Source organism: Mytilus californianus, unplaced genomic scaffold, assembly GCF_021869535.1.
Source record: "Mytilus californianus isolate M0D057914Y unplaced genomic scaffold, xbMytCali1.0.p SCAF_5, whole genome shotgun sequence".
In the NCBI taxonomy this organism is placed as follows: Eukaryota; Metazoa; Mollusca; class Bivalvia; order Mytilida; family Mytilidae; genus Mytilus; species Mytilus californianus.
In genome coordinates this window covers 42,249,508-42,272,096 of record NW_026262701.1, presented here as the reverse complement: position 1 = coordinate 42,272,096, position 22,589 = coordinate 42,249,508, and the positions used below count along the sequence as shown (strand labels likewise).

At 31.7% G+C, this 22,589-nt stretch overlaps 1 protein-coding gene and 1 long non-coding RNA gene across 5 annotated transcripts in view; both read left to right on the top strand.

Moving 5' to 3' along the window:
• Positions 1–11,550, top strand: part of LOC127702230 (uncharacterized) — a 34,424-nt gene extending 22,874 nt beyond the window's left edge. Inside the window, exons 4-8 of one of the 4 annotated variants that reach the window (XM_052206341.1) lie at positions 461–529; positions 2,423–2,568; positions 5,377–5,487; positions 7,385–8,244; positions 9,264–11,550. In XM_052206341.1, the coding sequence (XP_052062301.1) occupies positions 461–529; positions 2,423–2,568; positions 5,377–5,487; positions 7,385–7,419 (361 nt within the window). In that variant the 3' untranslated portion in view covers positions 7,420–8,244; positions 9,264–11,550. Of the gene's footprint in view, positions 1–460; positions 530–2,422; positions 2,569–5,376; positions 8,245–8,947 lie in introns of all 4 variants that reach the window. The other 3 variants (XM_052206339.1, XR_007982330.1, XR_007982331.1) reach the window with 3 other exon arrangements.
• An 8,278-nt stretch (positions 11,551–19,828) lies between these two features.
• The window catches only part of LOC127702237 (uncharacterized), a 61,510-nt gene continuing 58,749 nt past the window's right edge, over positions 19,829–22,589 (top strand). Inside the window, exons 1-2 of the long non-coding RNA XR_007982335.1 lie at positions 19,829–19,983; positions 21,005–21,084. This is a non-coding gene — a long non-coding RNA (uncharacterized LOC127702237). The remainder of the gene's footprint in view (positions 19,984–21,004; positions 21,085–22,589) is intronic.

The window sequence follows — 22,589 nt, the reverse complement described above, 5'->3', positions numbered from 1 at the left end:
ATTCCGGATATGACAATAAAGATGTTTCTATCCGTCTACATTTACAGAGAAGATCAGTAACTAGATTTTTTCCATACAAATGTTCATTCAGACCACTGCTCTCCATTCTGATTCTAGTATGTAAAATTTGTCCAAGTCTTCTACCACTGTAAAAATATTTAATAGCTGCAACTTTGAAAAAGATATATGCTAATTTTCAATCGACCCAGCATCATTTAAAGCAAATATTAGACTCAATATACTTATTCTTTAAAAAAACGAGTTTTGTTCGTTTTCCCTTCAGATATTCACCACATAGCTGAAAAATAAAAAAGGCTAAACATTATTAGAGAAATTAGTTATAATTGTACATTTGTATATTATCTTTGGTGCACCAAAACAGTCAAATAGAATCAATAGTCTACATAACATGTTATTTTCATAAGGTTAGATAATGTCATTTTAATTTTGTTTTTTCAAGAGGTTTGAATGCATTTGCCAGGAATTACACTTATGCAAATAACATCAACATGATCAACTTAGACAGTCTGTAAGTATAAAGTTTATATTAACCGATTTATTACCATATCCTTAACAGCTAAATGTTTTATGTGGTATTCTACAATTTTATATTCATATTTCTATTGCCGTTTTTAATAATGGTATTGATGAATTCTGCTCAATTTTAGACGAATTATTTGCTTGTGAAATAATGTAAGAATTTAGCTCAATTTAAGACGAATTATTTGCTTGTGAAATTATGTCAGATTCTATATCAAAAGTAATACTTCAGAACAGGTCTTGTTCATTCTGGGCGGTCTTGGTAGAAATCGTGCGAGGGAGACTGGTTTCAAAGTTAAATCCATCCTGATTTTACTTTAGAAGCTCATATGTGTAAAATATACTTTTTGGAAATCAATAAAACAGTCCTCCGACCAACTCTTATTTAAAGGTGAAGTTCACTTTGATTAAAGTTCTAGGACCTATAGGAGCAGTTATCAAATATATTGCAAGTTAACATTGACCAATTAAAAAGTTGATTGTTTTACAAGATATAACCTGTGACTGTATGCATCTGTTTTTTTTTCTGTTTTTGGAATAGCCCAAGGGTGTGAAACGGAAAGTAATCTATGAAACTCATCTTCCAAGATATTAATAAGTCAGTTAAGCAGTGTATGAATAGATAATTCGTTCATGACATGTTAAAGAGACTTGTCTTTTGTTAAAAACCAAGTGTTCCCCTTGGATGATCTATATTAGGAAGATGATATATGTGGTTAACTGTCTCGCAGACAAACAGTCCAAAAAGCATGCCATTGATATAGTGTTGATACGTCATTTAAATATAAGCAAAGTATTCTTAGGAACTTTTACATGTCGTTATTTGTAATTTCAAGCGTGTTAAATTCAGTCAGATGATCGTTATAACTTTGTTTCATGTTATTGTGTGCTAGTATATCCTGGTGCTAGCACTAGTGAATTTAAACTCGCATTGTATTTGATTGGTGGATTTTGAGTTTTATTACCTTCAGTTGTTGAAGTCAACCAAAATAAGCCCTACCATAAGACATGATTGATACAGTAATAGTTGTAATCTTATACTTAAATATTTCTATTTATTTAATGCTAATGCATATATTACCTTTTTGCTTTTGAATTTAAAAATATAACGGTTATGTCATACTCTTATTTTTTGTGTTACTATTGGATGTGATTCTTTATGTTTTGTGTTCTTATAATTCCGTTTTTTAGTTATAATATTTGTCTGTTTTGTAGTTGTAAAGTGAAATAGTTAAACATCGGTTCAACACCGATTTTTTTATAGGCTCAACCATATGCGTATGTTTTTACCAAAACATTAAGGATACTCTGTGTTTATATAAATAGAGTAATTTTGTTTCCTTTTATTTTTTCAGATTTTGATTGCACTATGCTATAAGTCCACGCATTATATTCACTGGCATATATCATGAATATTGTTTCCAGAAACGCAATCACTCATTATGCTCATTACCTGATAGCACAAATATCTGGTTCTCACAAAAAACACACCTTAACGATATACGCAAGACAAAGGACCTGTTCATACACAGCTGTTTCTTTGTTCGGATTTTAAGTTACCTTTAGTATTATTTGTTTTGTTTTATAAGCTCTTAACTTTCTTTATTAGGTTAAGAACGTTCACCTTTTTCATACTCGATCATCACTTGTCGAAATACGATCCTGATGCAGTAACATTGCTACAAGAAATGCTATTCTGTATAACCGATAGCATTTCCTTGAATATGTTTGTGTGTTTCATAGGTTTGTTTTCATATTACTGTCTTTGTTCATAAACTTTACCCCTCGTTTGGTCCTTTTTCAAACAGCCTTATCGTATTAACTAAATTACTAGATTTAAAAAAAAACATAAACAATAATTAATTCTTTTTATTATGAACAGATATCTTCGATCATTCTGTGATTGCAACAATCCCTTTTGGTCCTGGCTGAAATCAAAAGCGTTTACTATTGAGAGTGTAACCTGTTTTGATCGGGATAATGTTCTACTGTCAAGTCTTCAAGCAAGCGGTTTTGATAATTGTTTCTGTAAGTTTATTTTCAATTGGAAAGCCACGATAAATACACGTGTGTGAAAAGGAGTAATTCCTGATTTAATTTACTTTATACAATACTTATTGCAAATATAGAATATTCTGTGTAATGGAGGCGTACATTTGGCATGTAATTGCTAGCTAATGGCACACAATGGTACACAACGTGACTGTTTTCAACTGTAAAATCTTAGCTATTGGTAAATCGACAAGTTGAAAAACGGAAATTCAATTGTAAATTTACATATGTATCACTAGTAAACTAATTTTGAACTGCTCTTTACAGACTAAATAATAAATTATTAAGTCACTTGAAGTCTTTACGTCAATTTTCAACACGGTAAATCTGGTACTGTACATACAATTAGCTTGCAGCCAATTAAGATCTGTTCAGATCAGATGATTACGTATTTGTCATTTACCTGTTCTCATTAACAACATACTCATTTGTCTAAAAGCTACTTAATAGTAATGCGTTAGCCGCAAGCGAATTGTCTGAACAGTACTGAATTAACCGCAGTGAATAAGACTGAAAGACTGAGCATAACTACACATTTTTGTTCAGACTCTCAGCTGATGTTCAGATAGAAATGACTGTTCAAGAATAAAATCAATTTACTAGTGTGTTTAAAACAAAAATTTCAAACAATTATCAGATGAAATCTCATTCATTAAGAAGTCTGTAAGATGTTTTGAAAAAGAAAAGTCCTAAGTGTCAAGGTGACTCGTAGCTTTGTCTAAGTACATACATGCAATACATATGCCATTTAAATGAGACTTGTATAAAGAAAGAAAAAAAATATAGAGAACTCCAAAAAGTCGTTTACAATGGTAATTTAAAGAAATATGTTTACAAGGATTTCTCACATAAACTGGATTTGTAAATTCTTCAATTTCTGGTGTAAACCAGAACTAATATAAATATTTCAGAAACACTTGATAACGTTCCTTGTTTTTACGAACTCTTCAAAGATACAAAAGGGATTCCAAATTCTGTTTAAGATGGTTATGTACATGTGTGTCTTGATTTTATTCGTTGCATCCAATATTTGTTCTCTGTTGCATCATCTGATAGATTTTCAATTTTTGACATTGTTTACATTTTCGCTATATGTGATATACATGATAACCTAGTTTCCTCTTTGTTTATAGAGAGATGCTGGATAGTTTCAATATTAACAAAAGTGCTGTTTGATGTAATTGCATCACATAACTTTTGAATAAAATTTTATGTTATGTACAGTAAGCGTTAAAAGTATAAGTTGGATAAGGCCGCCTTTATTATCATCTGAGCTTCAGTGAAAAATGATTAGATGAATCAACATGTAATTAAGGATTTCACACATTCTTTACTTGTCACAAAATAATTAACTGAGTTTTCAGGCAGTCCTGAATAAAACAACCAGACAGTCTTTTTCCCGGGTGAACGAATCATTTGTTTATCCCTTTGAAAGTTCTTTTTTGGATATTTGTTTAGTGTGCAAACGATTTTTTTATTTGATATTAGCCGTCTCAAGGAGCAAAGTAAGCATACTGTAAGCATGGGTAGTGCCAGTTCTCAAGATGAACATTAAAAAAATTATGATTGTTTGACTAAAGCTGGTCCAGTGCTTAACATGGCACGCATAGAGATTTGTTTTTGAAGAAACACAGTGTTCTTCGTATTATGCTTCGAGCACTTGTCAATGCTCTATTTCAAAAGGCTCGCTTTTCCATTACATTCAAATTGTTTGATGTTTCATTTCATACTCAATGAGTTCTGTTTCTGTTTGATGCATACTATTAACTGTTATTTATGGAACAATTTAAAGTTATTTGAAGGCATAGTACTACACCTATACTTTGTCGTTGTGACAGTCCCGCGATAGATGCTTGGTTATTGTGAATTTAATGTCTGATTTTTTTAAATGTGTTTTTTAATAATTATATTATTCAAATACAAAGCAACCAACACACGTAACACCAATTTTTTATAAATTTTTATCTTCTTTTTTTTTTATTTAATGAAATACTAGAGTCTGGATATTTGCACAATAATAAATATATTGTCACATTAATTTGATCACTTTCTTTTTATTAAAACGTCAAGTAGTTTATTTTAATTGTGTAACTTATTCGGTCGTCCTGTATGTACTGCAGCCTAAAACTTGCAGTAAAATCAGCTTAGGAGGGGTCATCGCTCGTTCAATGCTTCGGGTTTTTCTTTTATATAAAAACGGCACATAAATAGCTTTTCGTGCTAAAAAGCAAACTCCAAAAGTATAGCTTCATTTGAGATTTGTTCATTAATAGTTAAAAATTGGTAAAGTTATTTTGGTACAAGATGTCAAATACAAAAACGTTAATGCTGGTAAAAAGAATTTGGTCGATAACTACATGTACCAAAAAGTGTGTGAAAACAGGCCTGTTAGATCAAATGTGTCAATTTCGATATGTTCATGATGTCACGGTAACATCACAACTGCATTTTTATAACTAACGTGTCCAAATTATATCACAATATAAATATTACCAATCTTTAGTTTCAGCCTTCATAAAAGAAGTATGCTTCCTGTGATCGATTTAAATGTAAATTTGACAGATAAAGTTTTTTTCTCTATTTTGTACTCAATTCAAAGGTCAAGTTTCAGTATTCACGTGTTGAATATCGAACAAAAACACAAAACAAATACCCTATAACTGTAATCATAGTAACTATAACGCAATTGGCATAGGTACACTTAATGCAAAGAGTTTATAGAGATATAATACATTACAATAGCATTTTTAAGTGTAAGATAAATGTTTTTTTCGCTATTCACAGACAATACCTGTCATCCTGATTACTGTTCAAATGGTGGAATTTGTAGTCAGGACAACTATGGCGATTTAATATGCTCGTGTGTTAATGACTGGAACGATGCTTTATGTACAGGTTAGAGATACAATTAAAAGTGTATGTGAATTGTTCACGAGATAAACTTCATATTTTTCGGAAAAATATACCATGTTCCTATCGCATGGACTACTAGCGGATTTTATTTTTGTACTACGTCCATGTCAAAAGACTGAACTTTTTAAACGTGTGTTCATTGAATAAATACAGAGCAAGCTCTTAAAATCATAAAAACTAATTTTAAAGTTGCATGGCAGTATTTGAATGCACGGTAAATAAAAAAATATTAATATTTTTTTAGATTATTGGCTTATACATAAACAATAACGTAGTCATTCTTTTGAGACTAATCGTTGATGTTTATTTTAATTTATCTGTATAACTATAACTTTTTTTCATCTGACGTTTAACTAACCGATTAAATGTACAATGGGTTTTACGTTAACGGTACCCAAAGTTTACCGGTAGAGAAAGTAAAAAATATCGTTGTAGAATTCAAAAGCTTGAGAGCTATTAGTTTTTTTAGAATCTAGTACAACTTTGAATTTACATTATATTTCGTTACATAAATATGTTTAAGGGTTAGCCTTGGCAAAATACAAACTATTGCATTATATTTAATTTATCTTTCAATGTTATCGTATATTTTAAAGGAACAATATCATGTTAATAGAAAAAAAAAGGAAATTGGGTATCCATCCATGAAACAAAATCAATTCATGCACAGCAAAAACACAAACAAAAAGCAAAGAAACAGCGCTTTTATTGCTGTGTTTCATCTCAAAGTCACAGTGAGGCCTCCAACACGAAGCAAAAACAACTCTCACCTCATTGCAAGTTAAAGACGGCCCTTAGCGATGACTTTAGCCGAATTCTTTGCAAAAATAATTTGGATACTCCATTTTGTGACACGTTAAAGTATTTCAATAAAAAAAATCAACGGATTTTTGGACACTCAGTGATACATCCTATATTCACCGTGCAATGAGAATGTTTTGTTACTGATACTGATACTTCTTATTCATGAATATCATAAACAATACTATAACTTTAAATGTTATGTTATGATCATTGTCTCTTGAGTTCAATATGGTGACCCTTTAAAGTAATAAATGTACATAAAAATAAATCTTTCTTATACCTGCATAGTTAATTCATTGTATGGTAATATTTTTACCATGGTAATTGTAACTTGTTTAGTATGCACATGTGCTGACTTTTGTATGACACGATTTGAAACATGAACAAAGCAACAAAAAATGGTAGAATTGTTTTGAAAAAGAGAAGTCCTTGATTCATTTCCCAGGAATCGATTTCGAAAATCTAGGAAAAAAATCAAAATCTCTTTTATGGTGTAATATAATAAGATCACCATCGTTTTTTGGGGGGGATTCGTGTTGCTCAGTCTTACGTTTTCTATATTGTATTTTGTAGACTGAGGTATGTCTTATGATCGTTTTTTTGTTTTTTTTGTCATGACATTTGCAGTTTGCCATCGACTGATAAGTTTGAATATAGCTTTGGTATCTTCTGTTTCTCTTTAAAAAGTTCTCATTTGTTGTTTTCTTATTATATAGTAGTATAAAGCTTTACATTGTATATTTTGTGTAGATTGCATTGTAATGATATACTCGTTTGCTAACCTTAACATATATATATATATATAGCTAGTCCCTTCAGTTTTAGTTGATGTTTTTATATGAATTAACAATAACTGTTATTAAATTTAGTCATATGTTTGTACTTATTTTACATGTTTAGAATAACAAATGTTATTTTATAGCGTTATTTCATTCAGGTAAATGTTGTTATAGATAAATTCCATCGTCAGTAAAGCTAATGCATATAACACAAGATTATTTATTTACTCTCAATGTTCAGATCTTGTATGCTATTTTTCTGTTACCATAACTAAATTTCCTCTTATATTTTACAGGTATGACCATGGCTGTGAATATTGGGATTACATAATAGCTCATTTACTAAATTTACTTGGAATTTAAAAAAAGAGCTTGAAACTAGTATGAGTCAATCAAAAACCATTCGACTAATACAATAAAAACATCCGGGTGCGGATTTTCTGGCTGTGTTGAAGACCCATTGGTGGGCTTGTGGTGTTTTCAGCTCTTTCGTCGAGTTATTGTATCTTTGACACATTACCCATTTCCATTTTCAATTTTATCAACATAACCTTAAGAAAAATTATGGGAAGCAAACATTAAGTCATCAAAATCTCTAACAGAAAATTGTAGATTGAGAAGAATGAATCTTATAAAAATCCAGAGATGAACGCATGCTCTCTGGACGAGAAAGCAGATCCAGTTGCACAAATGGCAACAATCTTATTACTCATTCCCAAGTAAAAATCGGTGATCAATCGTATTCAGTTATGTCGCAATAAAGGAACGCAGAATTGCAGCTGGTAATCTGTAACAAATATAATCCATAATGGTCAACCATATTTACCAAAAAGATTGACAATTATTTCGTAGAATTGTACAATAAGCTCAGTTGCATTCATTTTTAGATTATGTGTATCTTCAGTTATTTATCATGCTATGTGTAAGTGTTCTATGCTTTTACTTAAAATCTTCTTGTAACAGGTTTTATATATTCAGCAATTGAAAAACTCGTATTTAATTTGTCGTTACAGTTCGGGGTAAAAATCTATTTTAACACCACCATGTCACTTGTAAAGTAACATTGGGATTTTATTTGGACAATATTCTCTGAGTCATGTTTTCAGCAGAAAGATAGAACAATAAAATCGTAATGGAAAGGGAAAACTGTTTAAAGGTAAATATTTTATACAAGGGCATCTTTAAGTTCAAATAATATGTATGGAATCAAAACTAATACATACCTAGCTCGAATTGACCATAGTTCTCATGGGTTGTAGGATTTAGTAATTTGTAGGATTCATTTAATCACAAATCACATGCACGGTAGCGAAATATAGCATGAATTTTTTAGACTCGTTAAGAATTATTCCCAGCAAGTTTAATGATTAAGATAATGGTTTCACGTTCCCGGAGTTACATGACAGATCAACCATTGCCCACGGTTTTATAATATTGTAAATTAAAAGAACACTTAATAAATTGTATTTAAGCTGTTATGTTTGATTTTTTTTTTTTTTTAAATTTCAATTTGTTTTTTACCTTTTAAAAACTGTTACCAATCTGAAAATGAAATAAAAAAATAATACTTTTGCTACCAGTGTTTTGATTGATTGATTGATTGTTGGTTGCTTAACCTTCAGTGGCAAATATTTCATGCATATTCAGGACGACCAGTGTTTTGAAGATACAAGCGTATTCAAATTCGATTGCACTTTGTCAATTTTAATTTCTCACTATGTAGTTGAGTACATAAATAACATAAATCATTGAGGTTAATTTGATGCTTACGAATTGCGTGTCTGTTTAACCTACAGCCAACATTGTTGCGTTCTTATAAATTGTTTGCCCTTATTAATTATATATATATATCTTTTCAGTCACCTTCATACTCATGCTAGGCCGCAGTACAAATTTGTTAAAAGGTCGCATTCGGTAATGTCACTCTCAAGGAAAAGATAATTCGGTAGTGGTTTAGACATATAAAACATATATATTGTTCGTATTTGACAAAGATAATCTATAACCATCGACCACATTATGATGATATTCGAAATCTTTCCAAAATGAAGACTTTAACTTAACCGCTTGGAACCTTGAATGCAATAACTTTCTTCGTGGTAACCCTGTTTCAAGGTTACAATGATAGTAAAGCTAAAACTTTAATGAGTCGTTATGACATATAATCCTTTTCAGAAAATACATGGTCAGTTGGGAAAAAAAGGAACTGCTTTTCTAAGTGACTTAGGAAAGAATACATTTGAAATCTGAAAGATTTCCGACATGATTCGGTCCTTCCTCATTTTGACAACGGGAGTTCGAAGTCATTTTTAAACAAAAGTGCCCCAGAAACAATCATACATTAATGTATTGTGCCTACAATTAGAACAAAACTAGACCAACATTGAAAAGTCTATAGCAGAAACATTGATGAAATTGTTCGTCTAGTATTAAAAACATTAAGGAGAACGTATTTAGTTACAATTAGTTTTTGTTCAATATGTATTTATTATTCGCTATCCATTTCATTTGTTGATATATTGTTTTAAAAAAAGTAAAAATATGTTTGAGAAAAACTTAGAAAATACCCTAAAGTAACCAACCATAAAGTAAAGAAAAACGGAAAAAAGAAACAAAAACTAAAAGAAAAAGAAAAAAATTAAAGGAAAGAATAGAAAAATGAATAATTTAATCAAAGAGAAAAAAAATATTAAAAGAAACTTACTTAGGATTAGGCATCACTCGGGAAATAATTTGACTCCATGAAAATGAATCTAAACCTTTAACCGACTTCAAAGAAAATCTCAATAAAATTGCCAAAGCTAATGAAAGTTAAGACAGCAATTTTAAAACAATCCAGCGTGAATTTATGCCTGACAGTTAACCATATCACGGTAAAATAGAGGTTGTCGAGGAAAATTGCGCTGCTCTATTCAACAAATGTGCGAAAATAACCTGACCATCGAGGATTATCTGTGATTAAAAGCTGCTTTTGACTTGGAAAGAAGACTGGCGCGAATGGACGAGATAACGAACTGGAGCGTTCTATGCCAATTCTTGTAGAATTAATGATCGACAGAAGCGCGATGGTATCTGAAAGAATAGTTATAAAGTAAAGGGTACCACAATTTCAATTACGGATCAATATACAAAGTCGCTTGTTGATAATGGAAAATCCCTCATCTCGTTGCTAAAAAAAAGCCCGAGAGGCTTATGTTGATGCTTTGTTCATTCGTCATATATTAGTTATTGGAGGTGTAGTTTATTCAGGTGGGCCAAATGAAGTGACCTATGATAGTATTAAAAAGAGAAAATTTAAAATGAGTCTGAATATAATGAAAATGATTCCGTTGCCGGTAGTAAAATCTCTAGTGATATGATCATAGTATAGGATCCGTTGGAAATTTGAGGCAAAAATAAAAGATGACAAATTTAAAAAAAAATGAAAGTAGGCACTTTTGAGATTGAGTTTTATTAGAATGTTGGATAAATAATACATGTGATGTTGAATTTCATGAATTTAAACAATTGATGTGCACTTATGAGACTGAGTTTAAAAAATGTTCCACACAATACTACGTGTGATTTTGAAATTTATAAATGTATTTGTAAAGCAGTCCCACTGTCAAAAGAGAATAATAAACAAGGTTGCGGTCGTTTTGTAATGATTAAAACATTTATGCTTCATATGTGAAAATAATTAAAATATCGTATTTGACAAATTCGCTTGGTTGAAAATATATTAAGAACTAAATGGTACAAAAAATGACTACTAGTATATCATTTGTTATGTATATAAACCCCAATATAGTTCATCATGTTTCAAGATTCAAGATGTGGACTTATTTTTGAACTAAAATCACAGATCACCAACATGATCATGTACACAGCTGAATGCCCTTTTATTTATTTATTTTTTATTTTTATTTATTTTTTTTTTTATTTTATTTTAATACAAGAACTGCTAATTACAATAACTTTGTACAAAATAATTTATTTTTTACATGATAGAATTTAAGATAGGGTTGGTGAATAGTTTGCAGACGTTGCTAACGCAACTTTAACAGACCAATCCTGATCCTAGAACCAATGGATACCGAAACCAAAACTTATTAACCTGTGTAAAAGCCGCGGTATCCGAATTCTAAATAGCCGCCATGTAGGCAGTCTCGCCTATGATTTGCACATTTTGTTTACAATTACCAAAGTGTAGAATATATATATGTGTTGTATCAAATGTAGAATTACAAATTTGTTTGCGAAAATGTATTACTATAATGTCTCGAAAATGGGTAACGAAAATTCGTCTGTCCTCACACAATCTATGTATTGAAACATTTTGTTTTTATGGATTTAGTAGAAATAGTTGAATGTGTATTATGTGTTAATAAATGAAGTAGAGGATGAATTTCATTTTATTCTACATTGTCAAAAATATACTGATATATGAAAAAAGTTTATCAATAAAAATTATTGATCTTAACCTTCAACTTATAAGTTAGAACAAATACTTTCTGTTGAAAACACCAAGGAACTTTGTTATTTTGGAGAGTATTATCTTATGCGTATATCATAAATTATTATAAATGATATAAAGAAATACACATAATTTACGAAAACCTACGGTATGACAAGGCTGTGGATTGTAAAGTAGAAAGCTGATTGTCTAGTGTATATTCCAGGCGACAAAGTTATCTTTCAAGCTGTCTTATGCATGGATTAGAATCAAGGTATTGGTAAAAAAAATGTAAATGAACAAGAAACTTTAAGAAGATCACAAAACTCCATAGGTAAATTGAAAAGGAGCTTTGCAGCCGTATGTCTTAAAATTTAAATAAAATTTAGATATATCCGTCGATATGACATTTTACATAGACAAGTAATATTTGTAATATTGCATTAAAACATTTTTAATAGTAAGGTTAACTGATTATTTCGATTCTTTAAATAGTGTAATTCCGATTTGATATACCACAGATTTGGATTCATTGATTGTTGATCGTATAAAGGCCATTGGGAAATATTTCATGTATCCACGAACAAATTATTTGACAAATCATTATTTCAAAACACAATGGTTTGGTTATGCGATTGAAAAGAACGGCGTTAAATCCGGAAATTTGATCAAATTCAATAGGAACATACATTTTGTTTTTTAACAGAACATCATCTTTAACGAATGTACAATAGAAAGCCTCAGGACAAAATGTCACGGACAAGTGTTTACAATGCAGTCTTGAGATAAATTGATAAACAATCGACTCATTAAAAAGCTATACATATTTCTTGATTATGTGTACACAATGCATCATAGTAAACAAACGTTCATATTTTGATAACACAGAACCACCTATTATTTCGTACATATACAAAAAAAAACCAGCAAAAATTTAATTTTTAATTATACGTCAGTAACATCAGACGTCAATGTAGAAAATAATACTATTTTAACTTGAAACTGTGAATCGTCGAAGTTTAGATATGATCCCTATGGCCATGTTATTACGGGGGACCTCAATATCGTCCAGGACAGAGAGGTTAAAAGCTTTTTGAAAAAAGTCCTCCATCTAAAAAAGATTGGAAACTCCACACTAAAATTTACGACAAAAGGGACGAATTTTCGTTCCCTATTGTTAGTTTTCCTTTTCTGGATGGTGATGTTCCTTTGGCACCATCTTACGGTGTTTATATTTCACAACTCGTTCAGTATGCCCGTGTCTGTTGTGACGTTTTAGATTTTAATGAACGTAATAATTACTGGTAAATTATTAACTCAGGGATTTTGTTTCCACAAATTACTTAAAACATTTACTTAAAACCTTTACTAAATTCTTTCAAAGATATAAAGATTTGGTTTTGAAGTTTGGTTGTACCTGTAGAACAACTTAAGATGTTGTTTACCGTGCCCGGAAATTTAGAAACAATCCTGGTAAACTTTTCGATCCTTTAAATAAACTTATTCTAAAAAGTTACCAATTCAACACTGCAATTTGATCTTTGAATATTGTTTTTATTAGTATTAATTATTGATTTTGTTATCAATAAATTAAAAGCAAACTAATTATTTATTATTAAATACATGCACTTTCATGGATCTACAATATGTCGATACCTGTATCTTAACATTGCACAATGTCATGTTTTTCTCTGACTGTTAATGACGTCTTTACACTAAATCCATTGGATGTTGGATGTGCACTGTTTGATAATTTAATCTTAGATGCATGATTTTTTTTATAAGTTGTTTTCGGCTTTGAACTAGCTGTCAGTAACTGCGAGTACTCTCAGATCTGTACTTAGTGTCTTTTTGTTGTTGGGATATACAAGTACCCAACCACGTCCATTCTGTGTTTTTGTTATGTGTATTTCTATTTGTATCTATGTGTCGAGCTAAGCCTTTTACAACTGATTTTTATAGTTCGTTCTTATGTTGTACTGTTTCACCAGTGTCCCAGGTTAGAAGAGGGTTGGGATCCCACTAACATGTTTAACCCCGCCACATTCTGTATGTATGTGCCTGTCCAAATTCAGGAGCCTGTAATTCAGTGGTTGTCAGTTGTTGCTATGTAACATTTTTGTTTTTCGTTCATTTTTTTGGTACATGAATTAGGCCGTTAGTTTTCTCGTTTGAATTGTTTTACATTTGTCATTTCGGGGCCTTTTATAGCTAACTATGCGGTATGGGCTTTGCTCATTGTTGAAGGCCGTACGGTAACGTATAGTTGTTAATGTCTGTGTCATTTGGTCTCTTGTGAAGAGTTGTTTCATTGGCAATCATACCACATCTTCTCTTTTATAGTTATTGTAAAACGTAAAAAAATATTAGATTGTTTACATGTTTAACACAACAAGCTGTAAAAGGTTGCTTTTAAAGTGTTGGCTCGATGGTGCCCATAAAATATCCATACTTTGATTACAAGTTTATGACTATGCATCAAGAAAGGCCAATTTTCAGTCAGTTATAACAATGGTTTTATTGCCAGACGGGATACTGTATAAGTGAAGGGAATGTCTTATAAAATACCCAAGTCAATCATTGGTTAGTGTCAGGGGAATGTTGTCATGTTTTCATAGTGATAAGATTTAAATCTTTGTTTGTGGAAATATATGCACAAATATGTTATAGAAGCCTTGCATGCATGTTTAGTAATAGAACCCCTTATCAATTCGTACTGAAAATTCACATGATCGTTGTTGCTTACTTTGGCGTCATTTGGTCTCTGGAGGAGAGTTGTCTCGTTGGCTATCATTTCAAATTTTCTGATTTCTTTACGTAAATTGTTGAACATACTGATAACATTTGTAGTATGAAACGTTATAAGTTTTCAACCCTCTTCATACTTTATACATTCAGATAAAGAGTGTGTATCATATAAAAACTTCACAGAACATAGTATATACTGATTGTGTCGAGGAAATATTTTAGGGAGGGAGCAACCTTTCATTATTTTTTACGGTTACGGGTTTTTTAACATAGTATATCAAACCAACCAGAAAAACGTTGTGAACTGCAGGCGTTGTCTATTTTCGATGACCGTGACTCCTTTTCCACCAAACTGAAATGTTTAATAATTCTAATGTGTTGGTAGCACTACATCTGGGATTAGAAAAAAATATCCGTACCATCAAATTATAAAAGTGCAAGAATACAGTCACAGATAATACTTTTAACATTTCAGAAAGTTACATCTATAAATCAGAAATTGATACTATAGGTTATTGCATGAATATTGGTGAACATTCTCCCGAGACATTTTTTTCATATTGCACAACCTTTTAAATGTCATGTATTCGAAGCGTAAAACTGTTCACCAATATTAATGCAATAACCCTTTTATTGTATAGTACAGCTCTCAAAATATGCTTTAAAAATCTTTTTGTCCCGTATAACATCACTTATTTGAAGCTATGTATTGGCACTAATGCAATATGATATATCAATGCACTCTGACTTTTGGTTACATTCTTTATGGAATATGTTGTTGGTTGACAAGTAGAAGAGTTCGTTAGACTAAGTGATGAACATATACTTTCATAGCATTCCAACTGTTTTGATTCGACTACCATGGATGAGTCTTATATATAGGAAACGCGCGTTTAGCGTACCAAATGATAAGTCTGTTTTTTTTAATGAATTTTACAACCATTTAGTCGACATGGGTGCCACTTTTAGTGAACTGTCACCAGCCCAGTAGTCAGCACTTTTGTTTTAACATAAATTATCATAGATATGTTCACTTGTTCGTAAATTTATTGTTTATAAAATGTTGTATTAATCAAAACACCAAAAGATTGCCATTGTCGTATTTGGCACAACTTTTCTGAATTTCTGGTTTTTCATGCTATTCAACTTTGTAAATAATTTGGTCTCCAAACACCTTTTATTCGCCACTGATAAGTCTTTATGTAGACGAAACGCGCGTCTGGTACATCAAATTAAAAGCTGGAATCTTGATTTTTGGGTGCAAAATGCTGGTATCTTGATAATAAGCGATTCAAAAATGACAACGAATTTACTGCATTTTTATTTTACTAAATGACTAGCTTTCTATAAAACAATGTTTAATCGTCCATTTTTTCTTCTTCGAAAAATGCCTGTACATAGTTGTTTTTCATTCGTTTCGTTGGATGAAAGAGTGTAGAGTTAGATTTTGTCAGTTTTTATGGACTTTCCCTTTTCAATTTACCTTCGAGTTCGGTATTTTTGTTTATACTTTTTTTTAAAAATGGTTACCCTTATATAAATACATTTTACTTATGTCACTTGAGATAAAACGCGCTCAAATGTTACCATAACAATTGTGAAAATATAATAATTTTACGCGTAAATATATTTCACCGATTTATTTACGAATTTAAATCCGAGAGGCATTTAACACTGGAATATGTCAATCTGCATATTTTGGGGTTTTTTTTCGTAGTTTCCCATACTTCTTTATCAAATTATAATAATATTTTAGAATATAAGAAACAGAAAGTGACATGTGTCTAGACTTCTTATTATAAAGATAGAATATATTCTTTTGCGTCATGAATTTGATATAAACTTGATCTGTTTATATAAAATTTTAATAAAAACATGCATGTTTCCATTCATGATCACAATAATTAAATATGCTTATATACAAACTTTCAATGACTTCATTGAGTTTTTAAAAAAGTATATTAAACTACATAGGAAAACTTCCGTGCTATCCTTCACCGAGTTCTTTAGGTAGACCTTCTTAAAATGATTCGATATAGCGTTTAGCTAAAACTCTTTATAAATGTATAAAATTAGCATTATATGTTTTGACACGTTATCTAACAATATTTTTTATTCAAATTAATCACATTTAATTCAAACAAACCAAAACACTTTAATCTAAAAAATGTGCAATCAAAATGTCAATACAACAAAACAAACATCAAGTTTCAATTTATGTTTTTTTTTTTGGTTTCTTGTTTGTTTGAATGTATGACAGACTTTGGTCTGTATATATAGAAATATATAATGATGAAACCGTATCTCTCTTCGTGGTTTCGCCAATAATTAAATAGGCTTATATAATAACTTTTATGACATTCAAAAAGATAAAAACCTTAAAATTTAAAAAGGTATATTAAACCGCATAGGAAGAAATACCGTACTGTCCTAGTTAGGGGAGATTAAGTAAACTTAACCCAAATTATTATATATATAATGGTAAGGTAGAACTCTTTTAATGTTTGAAACTGGCTATAATTATAAAACATTAGTTCTGCTATGTTATATAATGATGATTATCATCAGAATTACTATTATCATTTTACAGAAAACAAGGAGCATACAATAGTTTTTTTTCCATACAGGGCATCAAATAAATTCATCTTATGGTTAAAAAAAAAGGGGGAGTGACTGCAAATTTGTAGATACGGATTGTAATTTCTGAAAACCTCAGATACATAAAACATGATATTTTTTATTAGGTTTGGATTAACAGGAACACTCTTTGTAATGCTTTATATCGAAGTGTTTGCTTTCTAATACCCCTATCCTACTAGGACCACGATCCCGCTTCGACCTCAGAAATTATGAAAAAAATTTGGAAGTCGTAGTAAAATCGCGGTAGTGTGGTTAAGTCGTAGTTAGGACGTGCCAAGTCTTCATGATTGTGGAGGTCAATGACCAACTTTGAACATGCTCAAAACATTCATAGTGCAGTCGTGGCTACAAACAAGTCGTAGAAGAAGCGTAGGAAGGTCTTAGTAAGGACGTAGCATCATCGGGATTGGCGTAGAAGCATCGTATTGGTAACGTGATGCAATTGGGGAAGCCAATAGAAAATAAATATCTGCGATCTCACTACTATTTCATTGCGACTATCCCGATTTCACAACGTCTTTATTACGCTTCTACTACGATATTTATACGATAATACTACGATGAGGAAGACAATAATATGCTGCTAATACACGCTTGTCGTTCTCAGTACGACCTAACTATTATAGCCATGATAATTGCACGACTTCATTTTGTTGGTACCTCTACTTTTAGCACCACGACATCTAAGTGTTTTTGATACCTTTGGCGGCATGTTTTCTAAAGGAAACTGGTGTGTTCAATGGAAAAGTCAAGATATTGATAGGAAGGAAGAGCGCAGTGACAACGGAATGGAAACGTAGTGGAGTCATGGTTCTGTCGTAGTAGACTCGTATTGAGATCGTAATGAAGGTCTTGGAAGAAGGGTTAAGCCGGGGTCACACATTCACGATTTTTACTGCCGTCCTTGATAGGACCATTCCCGATTAAAATTTATAAAAAAATGTCTGATCAAGATCCTGTGAATGGTGGCTGGAAATTTAAACTTTTATTAAAAAATGTAAAAACATTTCTTTAATCACGACAACAATTAATCAGATAGTGTTCAAGAAGCGTCCAAATTCAGCCGTTTCCATCCGCATTTGTCCCGATTATCCCGTTCTCAATCCGATTCTTATCCCATTTGTATCTTTCTCATGGTAAAAACGACCGAATCTGTCCCGACAGCGTCCCGATTCTGCCGAATGCAATCCGACAGAGATCAGACAATGACCAGACAGTAAATCGACGCTGACGGAAGATATCCGTTAGAAACCCGTTTCATGTGATAGTCCCGTCCTATTAAAAAGATCGCCATATTCGGGATGATTAGGTACTACCGGAACACAATCCTATCACAGTCTGCTGTACCGCATTACAAAAGGCTTTGTCTAGACTCCATCGCATCGAAGTCTGTAATTGTCGGTACTCCGACGTGGATATTGATGCCAAATTTCGTATTTATAACTGGACTGTTCCGGAACAAAGACGGTTCGCATTCGGCAAGATCTGGATACAATCTGCACTCAATCGTCAAAATTTCTCCAGATCATGCCCGTTCAACAGGACACCGTCCAGAAAACACAGAACTTTGTTACGATTTTGATCCGATACAGCAGAATCTGTCACGACATAGTCACGACTGTAATCCGACTAGACAAAATCGGCTGTTTCCCCGAATGTTACGGGACGCACCTAACTGTCGGGGTCGCTAAGCCGACCTCTCCGGACCATTCTCGATCCTTGGAAACTATGAAATATTGAATTTTCAAGCCGACTATACCACGATGTAACCGCGATCTTATTTTTTTATTATATATATATCGCAATGGGATCTTCATGGTCTTGGTCTACTGTGACGGGGGCTTACAATTAAAGAAAAAGTCGATTGTAAAAAACTGACAATTAAACAATATAGCTATGCTGACAGGATTTTTTTTTATTACGAACTAAAATAATGATTTTATCCTCCGACTCTCACGATTCTATGCAGACAGGAAAAAAGTATTAAATCTGAATATTGTGCAACGATACTGATAAAAGATAATTATATACGAATAAGATGAAATATTAAAAATTTAGCTGATATACCCAAATGAAATTAAAAACACAATTTTGTAGTTCCGATAGTCCCACATCAAAAGTTCAGATTGTCAAGCATTATTTAATTATGTTAACTGTTCTTAAATACACAATGTAATTGTTGTTTGTTTTACAATACCAAATTAAAAGTAATTATTGCATTTACATGCTAGCATTTGTATAAGTTTTATAAACGTAGATATGAATTGTTGAATACATCATCAGTCAAAATGCACTTTGGATTAAATAATATATCATCTAAAGGCAAATTGATACATTTTATTATAATTCTAAAGTCAAGTGCAATTTAAGTTTTAAACACATTGCCGCATTTTTTTTTTTCTTTTTCCTTCATTCAGGACGAGTACATGTTAATGGTAAATGAATATGAAACGTGTCCTAAACTAGACCGACACACTGTCCTTGGTTTTTTCACCTTGCTAGTTCACCAGTTACAGAGACAAAATGTAACCCTATACAGACAAAAAAAGTTTATCTCTAGGTCGACTTGTCTTTGATCCGAAGTTTTCCAGTCTTTGCGTTGACCATCTGTACAATCGACATAGCTGAACATTATTTTAATTTTTTTTATGATTTTTCAATTACTTCTAAATATATATTTGTTCAATTTTTCATTTTTTTTTCATCTTCTATGAAGTAAGAATACACATAGTTTTTGTATTATGTTGTCCTTAATTTTAACAGTAGTTAAACAAAATATCACAAAATAAAAATAAAATATGTAAACACCAAATGTTCGCCATGTTTATTATAAATTTTATAAGTTGCGTTGGTTAATTACCAGTAATTATCTGATGCACACTTACATAAATAAATTACTATAAAAAACAATAATCGATTGTCTAACATTTAAACTTCCAAATTGTCCTACAAACATCTGCCGGATTATCCCTCGTAATTTCTTCACTTTTTTACCTGTTATTTGAAAAAGTGGGACAAGACACTATTCATTCGTTCCCGGGTATTTGGTGTGCCTGTTGGAAAAACAAACAGGTAAGAAGTTTGTTTAATTTTATATAATTATACTTGAAAAATTAATTATAAGGATCTTTAAATAAGATAGTTAAGTAATACTTATTGAAGGTTTACCTAGAGTAAAACCCATTACCCATGATATTTTGTCGAACAAATATTAAAATTACGAGTACCAAGATTGGTATGCGACTTATTCTGTGTTTAAATGAACTTTTTAACACGTCTGTTCGAACGTAGATGAAAAAAGGAATGTGTCAAAACTATAAATAAGAATATAATTAGTATTATAATCTATTCTTCTGAAGAGCTCGTTAATATGATGCTACTAGTTAATGTAGGTATCGTACTAGGATTGTCCGGTCTCCGCTAAAGAAAATGGCTTCGTAGTTCGTTTGGGTTACAGTGACACCCTTAGGGTGACTGGTGTTAGAAATATAGTTCATCCAGTAGTATATATTTGAACATGGTTTATGAAAACGTCGACATATGCGAGCGGACAAGAATGTTAAATCTGATGTCACGATTGAAGAGTTTTCAGTCTTCTGCATGTTAACTGTAACAGCTTCATGGCATAATTTCTATCCCTACACAATATACATTTTATTCATATGTTCGCCCTTCATCCAGGACGAACCACTTTTCAGATTCTTCTTAAAAGAGAGGCAAAAGATACCAAAGGGACATTCAAACTCATAAGTCAAAAAAAAACTGAAAACGCCATGACTAAAAAAGAAAGACATACAGACAAACTACAGTACACAAAACAAAACATAGAAAACTACAGACTAAGCAACACGAATCCCACATAAAACTGGGGGTGATTTCAGGTGCTCCGGAAAGGTTAGCAGATCTTTCTCCACATGTGGCACCCGTTGTGTCTCTCATTTAAGTACAAACCCAGTGATAAGTCTTATTCGGGATTGTAGTTACGACAAGTATATCCGTCGTCATTGATTGCTTTTCTCAATTATATTATACAGCCCTCTTCAATTTTTAAGTTTTTTTCAATCAGACATAAGCAATTTATTTACATAAACAGGTTTTAACGCCAGTCTAGAATGAAAATGTCATCAAATGCAGCGTTCTTCATTGTGATGATACTTATATCCAGTTGTAATGGTAAGTTGCACTTAATAGTTTATAATTACTCTCTTCCCTTAAAAGTCGTGAGTTTCTTTCTTGATCAGAATGAATGGATGTTTACCCAGAGTTCTCGAAAAGTGGTGGTCCGAAGGTTTTTTACATCAAATGTTTTAATAGAGAGACGAAATTTCGGTATTTTACAATAGAAATAGTTTAGTTTAATGTCTAGCGGTAAATATCATGTGTAATTGCATGTTGTTAATACAAATCGTTATCAGTATCAGGAGCTGTGACATGCACAGAAGTAGGCTTAATCAAAAGAGTGTAAGCCCTAGAATCACAGTATCCATATCTATTTGCTGGACTTGGATACTTACCAGGTTTACATAAAGTACACGTAGATCCAAACAGTACCACTGTGGTACACCAACCAAGGAAGCTGCACGTTTCGCTTTAAGGTAGAAACAAGTTAGAACTTGACCGTATACTGAAACTAGGAGTAATTGTCAGACAGAAAGAACCTACCTCATGGGTCAATAGTATGGTGACCGAGGTTATATCAAATAGAGATGTAAGAATCTTCATCGACCCGAGGGACTTAAACAAAGCAATCAACCGAGAACACTACCTGTGGAGGAAGTAGTAGCGAATATTTCAAATACTAAAGTTTTTAGTAAAATTAATCATCAGGATTTTGTCATCTATAACTAGATGAAGGCAGCAGTAAGCTATCATAATACACCATTTCGTTTTGGAATTACGTCAATTCCGGAAATATTTAAAGAGACTGAAATCATGAACAGTATTGAAGGAGCAGAAGTAATCGTGGATGATATACTCATTTGGAGAGCTACAGTACAGATCCATGATGAGAGAACGAAAAAATGTTTTAGATAAGGTAAGACATTGCAATTCAAAACTAAGTAAATCAAAATGTCAATTGAGGAAAGATGAAGTTCATTATTTTGGCCACACAACAAGTAATCATGAGTTGAAACCAGACCCTGAAAATGTGTGTGCTGTTCAGAAAAAGAAAGGAAAACAAAAATAAGAAAAAAAATTAACATTTGTTGGTTTTGTAACTTATCTCAGAAAATTTCTTTCTAATTGAGAATACTGTCAGAAGAAAAAATTAAAGGTGCTGGGAAAAAGAACAAGACAATATTTTGATAAACTCAAAGACATGACCAGAAATGCGCCTATTCTATTCGAAAGCTGAGCTCGAAAGGCTTAGATACCAGTTTACTTCAAGACGACAAGCCTATTGCCTATGCATCAATAGCACTAACTCACTCAGCAAAGATATGCTTAAATAGAAAACGATACTTTCGCTATTGTTTTTGGATGCCAAAAATTCCATCATTATGTATACGAAAGACAAGTTGAAAGCGAACACAAGCAACTAAAGAATATGTTCAGTAAACCACTGAATGATGCACCACCACGAATACAAAGATTAGTATTAAAACATCAGGAGTATGACATTACAGTTAAATCTAAGCCAGGAAAATCTATGTATGTATCAGATACTATAAATAAAC